Source organism: Schistocerca piceifrons, chromosome 1 (genome assembly GCF_021461385.2).
Source record: "Schistocerca piceifrons isolate TAMUIC-IGC-003096 chromosome 1, iqSchPice1.1, whole genome shotgun sequence".
NCBI lineage: Eukaryota > Metazoa > Arthropoda > Insecta > Orthoptera > Acrididae > Schistocerca > Schistocerca piceifrons.
Window position 1 is genome coordinate 637,356,512 of NC_060138.1, and position 12,732 is coordinate 637,369,243.

The window sequence follows — 12,732 nt, forward strand, 5'->3', positions numbered from 1 at the left end:
CTGTTCCAGATCTATATAAAGGATTTAGGAGACAATTTGAGGAGCCCATTACATTGTTTGCAGATGATGCACTGTCTAATGAAGGTATCAGAAGATCGAAACTAATTGCAAAATGATTTATACACAATAGATGTGTGGTGCAAAATGTTACAATTGGCTCTTAAATTATGAAAAGTGTAGGGTCAGCCACATGAGTACTAAAAGAAATCCATTACATTTCAGTTATTTGATGAACCACACTAATTTAAAGTCTGACAGTTCAGCTAAGTACTTAGGGGTTACAGATATGAGTAACTTGAGTTGGAACAATCACATACATAATTTTATGTGTGGAAAGTGAACCAAAGACTATTTTATTGACAAAACACTGATAATATGCAACAGATGTGCTAAAGAGACTACTAACTACTTATCTGTTCTCTTCTGGAGTATTAGTGTGCAGTATGGGATACAGTCAGATGGGATTGACGGAGGACAATGAAGAAGTTCAAAGAAGGGCAGCTCATTTTCTGTTATTGTGAAATAGGGCAAAGTGTTTAATGTATACGATACATAAGTTGGGGTATCAATCATTAAAATATAGGCATTTTTCATTGTGGCAAGTCTTTTCACAAAATTTCAATCACCAACTTCCTCCTCCATATTCACCCTCCTATGTAGGGAGAATTGATCATTGTAATGAAATAAGAGAACTCAGAGATTGCACCAAAAAGTTTGAGTATTGGTTTTCCTGTGCACTGTTAGTCTGGAACTGTAGAGAAATAGTTTGTAGGTTGTTTGATGAAACCTCTGCCAGGCACTTATTGTGAACTGCTGAGTAGTCTTTAGGTATAGAAAGGAGTAGCTGGTAAGCAGTAAGAATGGAGAACATAACTGAACCTGCCATGAGGTTGATGAATGAGAGAGAAAAACTGTAAAGCTACTGGTGATTAATGTTGCAAATTGTTTCTCTTTTTCAGAAATTGTCATCATCTTAGTACATACGCCTAACACTGTGACCAGAAATTGAATATAGTTATTAAGTCTCGGTCCGGCACACAGTTTTAATCTGCCAGGAAGTTTCATATCAGTGCACACTCTGCTGTAGAGTGAAAATTTCATTCTAGAAATATAGTTATTGTTTCACTGTAAACAGAGTTGTGGCTCAATAGATCAAGTAATATCTTGTGTTGTGAAAGTGTGTAAAATGCTGGTACTTAAAATTTTAAAAAAATAATTGTTTCATTTCTCAGGAGAAGGGTACAACTCCTCTTCATGTAGCTGCAAAAGAGGGACAGACCTGCCAGGGAGAGCTGCTTATTGCGTGGGGAGCTGATCCTATGGCTCCAGATGCACATGAACAGACACCAGTTGACTATGCAAGGTATGCGCATTGATCTAGACAGAAACGGTATAAAATAAATGGAGTGCACATATAGGATTTTATTCAGTGGAAAAGTGCATGATTGTTGCTGATAGATCTCCTACAGTGATATTCATTCCATTAGCTATGTCTCATTTCCTAAGTAAATCGGAAAATATTGTGTAAACTACACAGTGCTGGAAGATGTTTTCAGGCAAACAAATAGTAATTGAGTTGTTGTTTGGCTTCCAGTCGGAAGACTCATTTGGTGCAGCTCTCCACACTAGTCATCCTGTGTAGGCCTCTTAATCTCAGTATAATGACTGCAGCCTACACCAATTTTAACTTGCTTACTGTATTCATGCCTTAATCTCCTTCTATAAGTTTTGCTACCATTAATGGGTGCCTGCAGAAATTTATCCATTGGGGGGGGGGGGGGGATTGCAGACTTTAAAATTGTCACTTTTGGGTATAAATGAGTTGGTCAGTTTCGAGAAGCTGTTGTATTTTCTCCCTGTGATCAGCCACATAGTGATACAACTGCCTAAATGAGAGGTTTTGTGGAATCGTAGGAAACCATTTCTAGAACTGTGTGAGAATTCTGTAATGAATAAAAACTCTCTGCTCTAGATTTCGGGAGCGGGAAACAGTCCCCCCATGTCCGCCCTAGCATATGCCTATTGTGTGTCCTATCAGTCGATCCATTCTTTTAGTTAAGTTGTGGCATACATTTCTTTTCGCCCCAATTGGATTGCATGCCAGCTCATTAGTTGTTAGATTTACCCATGTAACTTCTTATATTCTTCAGTAACACTTCATTGGAAAAGCTCCTATTCTCTTCTTATCTGAACTGCTTATTGTCCAGGTTTCAGTCCACACAAATATCTTCAGAATAGAGATCCTATCACTTCAGTGTTAACAAATTTCTCTTTTTCAGAAGTGTTTTCTTTGCTGTTTCCAGCCTGCATTTTATATGCTATCTACTTTGGCCATCGTGTTTTATCTTGCTGCCCAAATAAAAAATTCATCTACTACTTTTTGTGCCTCATTTCCTAATCTAATTCTCTCAGCATCACTTGATTCAATAGGGCCACATTCCAGCACCATTGTATTACTTTTGTTGATATTTGTCTTACGACGTCTTTTCAGGTCACTAACTGTTCTGTCTAGCAACTTTTCTAAGTGCTGTGTGATCTCTGACCAAATTACAGTGTCATCGGCAAACCTCAAAGCTTTTATTTTTTCTTCTTTAATGGCAGTTAATTTCAAAAATTTTACTTGGTTTCCATTACATCTTCCTCAATTTACATCTGACTCTCATAACAGCAGTCTGGTTTCTGAACAAGTTGTAAGTAACATTTCACTCTTTGTATTTTACACCAGCTCCTTCAGAATTTCAAAGAGTGTATTCCAGTCAACATTGTCAACAGCTTTCTTTACATCTACAAATGCTATACATACAGATTTGGCTTTCATCAGTGTATCTGTGAGATAAGTCATAAGCTCATTACGGCCTCGTGTTTTCCTAAACTTCTCAGAGACTACTTTCTACCAGGTTCTCCATTCTTCAGTAAATAATTCATGTCAGTGTTTTGTAACTATGACTTATTGACTGTTTGGTGAACAGCGGTAGAATAGGGAGGCGGGCACAAAATATAATGGAAACTGATTAATAATTGCTGTTTGAGTAATTAAAAAAAAAATGGAAAGAGTAATTGGAAGAAATTGGAAGGTACAAATGTCCTGAGTGAACTGTAACTGGCACTAATATCAACAGACCTTCAATATTCAATACACTTAAGACCAACATTCATCATTTAAATTTACATACTTCTCATTATTGCCATTGTGCATAGAGCTGGTTATTAGGATGCTGTTACTGGATCACCCTTCCTCTGCTCACACAAAATCCTTGTCTGCTTCGATCCTCTTGATGCAGGATACTCGGGGTGGGTGAAATGATGAACAGGTAGGGTTCTGTATATAAATATCCATATACAAACTTTGTCTCCCAAATTACTTTTGTAACACTTATTTAATGTATGGTTAGAATACACAGTTTTGAGTAATACTAAAATGGTGCAACTCGCCATACCCTCCGTCCACTACCACTTATAGAGTCAAACAGGTGAAGATACAGAAATTAATCAATTGAAGAGCGTATCTCTACATTTTATTTATTTATTTATTTTTTTTTTATCCCAACATTATCGCTGGTACAAAATATAAATTATATAAAAGAATGAGAGAATAATAATAATAATAATAATAATAATAATAATAATAATAGCCCCTGGAAAAGATAAAATAGCAAATTTCTGGCTAAAGAAGTTCACCTCAACACATTCACATCTAACTAAATTATTTAACAATTAGATTGCAGACCCATACACAGTCCCTGATACACTTACTCAAGGAATAACTTATCTGAAACGTAAAGATCAAGCAGACACAGCAAACCCAGCAAAATATTGACCCATAACATGCCTGCCAACAATTTACATAAAATTAACTTCAGTCATTACACAGAAATTAATGACACATACAACACAGAACAAAATTATAAATGAAGAACAAAAAGGCCTCTGCAAAGGAGCACGAGGATGTAAAGAGCAACTGATAATAGATGCAGAGGTGACATATCAAGCTAAAACTAAACAACGGTCGCTACACTACGCATACATTGATTACCAAAAAGCTTTTGATAGTGTACCCCACTCTTGGTTACTACAAATATTGGAAATGTACAAAGTAGATCATAAATTGATACAGTTCCTAAACATAGAAATGAAAAATTGGAAAACCACACTTAATATCCAAACAAATTCAAATAATATCACATCACAGCCAATAAAGATTAAGTGTGGAATATACCAAGGAGACTCATTAAGTCCTTTCTGGTTCTGCCTTGCTCTGAACCAACTATACAACATGCTAAATAATACAAATTATGGGTATAATATTACTGGAACATACCAACACAAAATCACACATTTGCTATGCATGGATGATCTGAAACTACTGGCAGCAACAAATCAACAACTCAACCAATTACTAAAGAAAACAGAAGTATTTAGCAATGATATAAATATGGCCTTTGGAACAGACAAATGTAAGAAAAATAGCATAGTCAAGGGAAAACACACTAAATAAGATTACATGTTGGATAACCACAGCGACTGCATAGAAGCGATGGAAAAAACAGATGCCTATAAATATCTAGGATACAGACAAAAAATAGGAGTAGATAATACAAATATTAAAGAAGAACTAAAAGAAAAATATAGACAAAGACTAACAAAAATACTGAAAACAGAATTGATAGCAAGAGACAAGACAAAAGCTATAAATACTCATGCTATGTCAATATTGACCTACTCATTTGGAGTAGTGAAATGGAGTAACACAGACCTAGAAGCACTCAGTACACTTACATGATCATAATGCCACAAATATAGAATACATCACATACATTCAGCAACAGAAAGATTCACATTAAGCAGAAAGGAAGGAGGAAGGGGATTTATCAACATAAAAAACCTACATTATGGACAGGTAGACAATTTAAGAAAATTCTTTATAGAACGACCAGAAACTAGCAAAATACACAAAGCAATCACTCATACAAATACATCTACTACACCATTGCAATTTCATAACCACTTCTACAACCCTTTAGATCACATAACATCAACAGATACGAAGAAAGTAAATTGGAAAAAGAAAACACTACATGGCAAGCACCCGTATCATCTAACACAGCCACTCATCGATCAAGACGCATCCAACGCATGGCTAAGAAAAGGCAATATATACAGTGAGACGGAAGGATTCATGATTGCTATACAGGATCAAACAATAAACACCAGATATTACAGCAAGCATATTATTAAAGATCCCAATACCACAACAGATAAATGCAGACTTTGCAAACAACAAATAGAAACATCACATCACAAGCGGATGTACAATACTAGCAAATACAGAATACACCAGAAGACATGACAATGTAGCAAAAGTAATACATCAACAACTTGCCATACAACATAAACTAATAAAACAACACGTTCCCACATACAAGTATGCACCACAAAATGTACTGGAGAATGATGAATACAAATTAAACTGGAACAGAACCTTAGAGCAGATAAAACAACACCACATAACAAACCTGACATGATACTCACCAATAAAAAGAAGAAATTAACACAACTAATCGAAATATCCATACCCAATACAACAAATATACAGAAAATAACAGGAGAAAAAATTGAAAAATACATCCAACTGGCTGTAGAAGTCAAGGACATGTGGCATCAGGATACCAATTATACTGTCAGCTACAGGAGTCATATCACACAATATCCACCAGTACATCAGCGCATTACAGCTACATCCAAATGTATGTATACAACTACAGAAATCTGTAATTATTGATACATGTTCAACTACCCGAAAGTTCCTAAATGCAATGTAACATATACCGTGCAGTTAAACGGAAGTCACGCTTGATCAAGGTCCGCGTCACTTTCCATTTTTGACCAGACATAACCTCTGAGAAAGGAAAGAAATAATAATAATAATAATAATAATATGATCCATTACTAATTGCACCCAACTGTGCACTGACATCATACAGAGGTGCACAGTGTCTGGGCTTATTTCGCTTTTTGAGGATGGATAACGCTGGCCGATATGGGCATAGCCTTTATTATTCAGCTGTTGGATTTATCCTATGTAGATCTCAATTTATAAGGGCATGTCAGCTTCCCTTAGCGCGCGCACACACACACACACACACACACACACACACACACACACACACACACACACACACACACACCTAAGTTTTCTTAGGTAACAAAGTGCTTGCTGTAACTGCATAGTCCCATTATTGTCAATAAGTGTCTGCCTAGTGTTTAGTTTGCGAAGCCTGCGCGCCCAGATCAATGTCCATTACCATCCTAGTTCGCACTCTCATGTGTAATACAAAGTCAGTGTGTCCATTTTGTGTATTCACACTAACCTTCACTGCAAAAATTCGTGTAGCTCATGTTCAGCGGCTTGATCCTTTGTGAAATCTTCGATGCGGTGACAACTGGTTTCCATAACAGTGGCTCGAGGAATTTATTTCACCTTGTCGCTCACACTTAGTCAGTGGAAACACCAGCCGTACATCAGACATCCATTGACAAGGTAAGTTTCTTGCCACTCTTACGATGTTGTTGAGCACAGAAAATTCATGTTACATGAAATATTGTCATCTTTAGTTTACTTTGTGCACTCCTGTGTATTAACACACACATTTAACACTTTGCAGGCAGTTTTCGTATGTTTTAGCATTTTGTTTTTGAGCGTCTTTCATACCGTCGTATTACACAGAGTTTCTGTGGTGTCCTTTCCACATACTATACAGAAAAAAATACAACTGCAGAAATAAACTTATGCTATTCATTTGCTGACATGCCATTATTGTTGCTTGTATACTTTATAATCTGATTGTCGTTTTGTTTTAGTACATTTTGCTAAATATAATTTCGTTACATTGTTCAATTCGAATTATATGAGTACACTTTTTACTCTTGTTTGGTTTTACATTATTCACATAACATTCATACAATAATGGATTCTGTTTCCTTTTATGGCATAAATTAACATACATCTCATTCAAATTCACAGTGGCTTCTTGTCAGAGTATATTTGTCAATTTCAAAGACTTAAAGAAGAAAACTATAGTCGCTACAATAGATCTACGCACTGCTCAAATAACGACGCATGGCCTTTCGTCTCTAGCATTCTCCAGAAAGGATCTACTCACTACAGGATGATGAAAGTTCACGGAAAGGGATTTATATGCTCAGTTATGTCTCGTTGCTGGTCTTAACTGTGTTCCCCAGAACAAAATAGTTTGTTGCAAATCTGACGATGCCAGTTGTATTGAATACTTTTTCAGTGTTCATTTATTTTATTTATTTATTTCATGTTCTGTAGATACAGTTAATGAGTCAATCACAAGGATATGGGACGTGTCAAATTGTACAGGTTTTAATTTAAACTTACGATAAATACAAGGGCAATTCAATGCCAAATTGTACATAGTTTAAGTAAGACATACTATAAATACAGTAACAGATACAATGTCAGCTAGATAACATAACAACCATTTGACAGAAAAAGGAGTTTCAAATAAAGGTTAAAGATAAGAGCACAAAGTTAAATCAGATATTAGGCCTACAAGAGTAAATACAGGTACAGTCAATTTGTTGTTGCAAAAAGTGTGCTAATGCTCAAATGCACAATAAAATCAATTGAACTACTTCTAGACACAATAAGTTTAGTGATGGTATACATTTTCTTTCAGATATTCATCCACAGTATAAAAAGATTTCTCTGTCAGGTAATTGTTGTGACAGTGCCAAGAGATTTAAAAGTGCCGCTACGTCAGTACGCAAACACGGCGATAGAGGCGCTCCGCAGCTCGGCCGAGCACGGGAGCGCCACCGGGCTATGAACGGTGCCGGCCGCATGTCACGGCACGGGAGTGGAGTGACAGATTCGGAGTTGGAAGCATGTAACTCGCTATTGCTCTACGTTGTATATCCACACAATGTATTACAATTCAAGGTTATAACAGTAATCTTTGAGAACTTGTTTAAATTTTGGCAGTTCTGTATGAACACATTTGATATGTAGTGGTAGAGCATTGAACAGCGTAATGCTGGAGTAGTAAACTCCTTTTTGTACCAGAGTGAGACGTTTCATTTCGAAATGTAGATTGTTTTTGTTTCTGGTGTTATAGCCATGGAATTTACTGTTGTCTTGGTAGATAGAATAATTTTTGCACACAAAGGTCAGCAAGGAAAAAATATACTTTGAGGCAGTTGTTAGGACACCTATCTTCCGAAACAAGTGCCTGCAAGAGTGTCTTTGATGGACCCCACACATTATTCTGATTGCTTTTTTTTTTAATCGTGAAAACTTTTTTTGCGAGTGGTTGGTTCCCCCAGAATATGATAGCATATGACATCAATGAGTGGAAGTAGCCAAAGTAGGCAACCTTAATGGTGTCAACTTCAGCCACTGAAGAAATTACCCGTAATGCAAATGTTGCTGAGCTAAGTTTTTTACATAGATGAATGTGAACTGACCAATTACATTTACTGTCTATGTAAGCACCCAGGAATTTTGTATCTTCAACTTTCTGTATTGGTTGATCTCTACATTTTATGTTAATTTCATCGAGATTACTTTGTGATGTATGGAACCTCATATAATGAGATTTATCTGCATTGAGTGAGAGACCATTTGAGGAGAACCAATTTAAGATGTCATTAAAAACAGTATTTGTAGTTAGTTCGAGATCGTGATCAATCAAATCGTCAGTTAGAATTGTGGTATCATTGGCAAACAGGGTAAATTTGCTGTTTGTCTCAGAACAAAAAGGAAGTCATTAATAAAGATGAGGAAAAGCAGTGGGCCCAAAACGGAGCCTTGAGGCACACCACACGTTATCGTGCCCCATTCAGACGAGGCAGGTTCTCTAGAAGAGCCATTTAGCATTACAGTCTGCTTCTGATCCTGTAGATATGATTGTAGCCACAAGCCAACAGTACTACCTAAACCATAGTATTCTGCCTTTTTCGAAAGAATTCGGTGGTTTACACATTCAAAGGCTTTTGTAAGATCACAAAAAACACCCACTGGAGACATTTTTTTGTTAATTGCTTCCAAAACTTGGTTGCTGAAAGAGAATATTGCCTGTTCAGTACAAAGACCGGCACGAAAACCAAACTGATTTTTGCTTAAGATACTGTGGAAGTTGAGATGGTCTACAATCCTCCTGTGCATTAGTTTTTCTAGAATTTTTGAGAAGGTAGTTAATAGGGATATTGGGCGATAGTTTGTAACAATGCTTTTATCATCTTTTTTAAAGAGAGGAATCACTACAGCCAACTTTAGTCTGTCAGGGACAGTCCCTTCTTGTAGGGATGTATTGTATATGTTGCATAAGATGGGACTAACAAATTTGTAACAGTGTTTCAGTATTTTATTAGAAATATTGACCACACCAGCAGAATTTTTATTTTTTAATGATCTAATTACTCTTATGACTTCGCTTACAGTAACTGGAGGTAAAGATAACTGTGGGATTCTGTTGCTAATAGCTTTCTGTAGGAGGGACGATGATTCTTCCATAGAACCATTACAGCCTGTCTTCTCTGCTGCTCTCAAAAAGTGGTTATTAAATATTTCTGCAACCAACTCATGTTTCGTTATGATACTGTCCCCTGTTTTAATCTCTACCTGAGACATGTTCCCTGTTGTTCTGCCAGTTTCCCTCTTTATTACATTCTATATAGTTTTAATTTTATTTTCTGAGCTTTCAATTTCTGATTTTATGCACATACTTTTAGATTTATTTATAACCTTCTTGAGAATGCTACAGTAAAGCTTGTAGTGTTGTCGTTTCTTTGGATCATTACAAGTCCCGAGAGAACTGTATAACATCCTCTTTGTTCTACAAGATGTTATTATCCCTGTAGTGATCCAAGACTTCTTGGCATTGCCTATACGACTATTTTTGGGAAAGATGGACTCAAATACAGACATGAATTCATTTAAAAATGAATTGTACTTTTTGTTTACATCTGTTTTCCTATAAACTGGGCTCCAGTCTCTCTCTTTTAGGCTGTCATTGAATTTTAAAAGGCCCTGTTTATTTATTATCCTAAAAGATTTCCAAGAATGCTCGGAACTGTTGCACACACTGATGTAATTGAGCCTAAGCAATTGACCACCATGATCAGAAAGGCCAAGGATTGGATGTACAGTGATCTCATTGCATTTAGACTTATCTATGAATATATTATCTCTCAGACTTTTACTGTTAACAGTAACCCTAGTTGGGAAATCTGCTATTGCCATCAGTTTATAAGACTCCATTAAATGTACTAAATCAGCTTTACTATTGCTCTCATTTAGGATATCAACATTAAAGTCACCAGTAATTATCAAGTTCTTGGACTTTGAGTACAGTATGGATAATAAAGAATCTAAGTGCTTAAGAAATACATTCAAATTCCCTGAGGGAGATCTATACAGTGCTAACACTACAGCCGTGAAGTCATTTACATTAATCTCAAAACCACATACTTCAATTTCTTGCTCTATAAAATGGCTCTTTAAATCTAATGCATTGTAAGATATGTTGTTTTTTACATAAATTACCACTCCACCTTTTTCCATAATGGTTCTAGAGTAATGCGCTGCCTGACAGTAACCACGTAGCTGTAACCTTTCAATATCTTTCACATGATGTTCACTAAAACATAATACATCAGTATGTTTTATTCCTTGTGGTTCCTCTAACAGAACAGTAATGTTATTTACTTTATTACCAAGTCCTCCCACATTTTGGTGAAAAATCATTTCTTTGGAATTAGAGACAGATGTAAACTTTTGCCTAAAAATTATCTGTAGCTACAGACACAGTACATTCATTACTAACAATTTCCTGAAACATTCGAGTTTGAAACCGAGTCTGACTTGATGGCTGGAGCCATTTAAGTGTGATTGGTTTCAACTTTGGGGTACATTTGTGGACTTCTTCCAATATTTTTGTTTTTAAGAGGGTAACTAATGCTTTTTTTGCTGATCTGTTCAGGTCCATACCATGTCTTGTAAATCATTCTCGTCCAAAAGTGCTTATATCTACAACACAAGTATTGTTAAAATGCTTACACAACTTTGCTAACTTAGAGTTCGTTGTGAGATAGCCTCATTTACACAGGACTGTGGGTTTAAGTCATGTCTCTTTGGAATGTTCACAACAAATACCTTAGACTGATGAAGCGCTGATATTTTCTTCCTGAGTGACTGTATGACATCATTCCCTTTCTTGCAGGCAACATTGTTTGAGCCACCTATTAAGATTAAACACTCATTTTTTACTTTTTCAGGATCACACCCCGCTACAACTTCTTGAAGTTTAGCACCTGGCTTCACAATTCCACAAACATCGGCAGCATTAAAACTGCTTTTCACTATATCAGCCATGCCTCTACCATGACTATCAACGAAAATGTGAAGACGATTTGTTGATGTTTCACTCACAGCAGACTGGATCACACCACTGCCACTTTCATTGCTGTTAACTGAACGTTGTGGCTTTGGAAGATCAAACCTAACCTTTTTCCGATAGTTTATCGGTACACTCTTCTTACGATTGTTTTCACTTTCTGTGAGACTATTACTAGAACAAAGTACATCAAAATTGTTTACATTCTCAAACCTCTAAACAGTTGCTGTAGACGAAGTTTTAGTGCCGAATGTTTGACGCTTGTTGTGTACTACCTTCCATTCTGATTATTTATCAGCGTCATTTTGTGGCAATGTAGCCATGTTCTGGCGAAAGTTTTTGTCCTTCTGCCTGTCTTGAAGCAATGGATCCATGTTTCGCTTCGACTTCAGTTCCACTCCTTGGCCATTGTTAAGTGGTATGACAATGGCGGAGGAGTGCTTGGTCGAAAGCTCGTGTAGTTTTAAGCAATTGACCCAGTTGGAAACCTGAGAGCATTTTATTCAATGTTATCACCGCGAGACTCTGCATTCATACACCTCTTTCATATATTCAACCACGTATTCATTTACTTCAGTGTGCAGTCATGCCATCACAAACTCATTTAATGTCATGTGTGCATCTCTGCTTACCTTATAAATCTGAAAGATAAAGTGCATTATAGCCGTGGTGCGACCTCTTATTCAGTTTGCCACTTATATTTGTTTACCTGCAGTGAAAATTTTCTGGTCCATCAAATATAATTAGTGCTTGTACCTTCAATACTTAAATTTGTAAATACATAGACGTAATGTATATAGTAGATTAACTTCAGTAAATCAGCATCTCTTTCCGTGTATATAATCCCTTAGCCTATCTTAGTTTGAGCTTATTGTGTAGATAGTTGTAGGTGTAGTATAGACTCTCCCTTAATTTTCTATGTCCCTGTTAATGCAATAGGCTTTACAAATGCTAGTCCAGGCTGTAGCTCATAGGGCTTGTTTGTTTTGGGTGCTCCAACACTTTCAGCTGTGTCTGTCTGGCTCCACGCACTTGCGGTTTATTGACTAGCTTGCTCCCCAATGCGCGTGCACTGCGACGCTCTGATACCATTAACGTTGCGATGAGTTGTGTATTGCATTGTGCACTACTGTGTGTTTCACAAGTTCGTTTATTCATTTACAACTGGGCTACATGCAAGGCGAAATGTTGTATTTAAAGTGTTGTCATCACTAGAAACACAAAAGTACAATTCTTCCTTGTTACATCCACTCACCTTATCATTTACACATTTGACATATAAGAAAAAAAAAATTTTTTTTCCTTACCAACT

The 12,732-nt window shown here is 36.5% G+C and overlaps 1 protein-coding gene across 2 annotated transcripts in view; it reads left to right on the forward strand.

Moving 5' to 3' along the window:
• The window catches only part of LOC124805031 (ARF GTPase-activating protein GIT1), a 226,538-nt gene that overhangs the window by 85,604 nt on the left and 128,202 nt on the right, over window positions 1–12,732 (forward strand). For both annotated transcript variants that reach the window (XM_047265460.1, XM_047265452.1), the window contains exon 4: window positions 1,233–1,363. In XM_047265460.1, coding sequence (XP_047121416.1) covers window positions 1,233–1,363 — 131 coding nt within the window. The remainder of the gene's footprint in view (window positions 1–1,232; window positions 1,364–12,732) is intronic.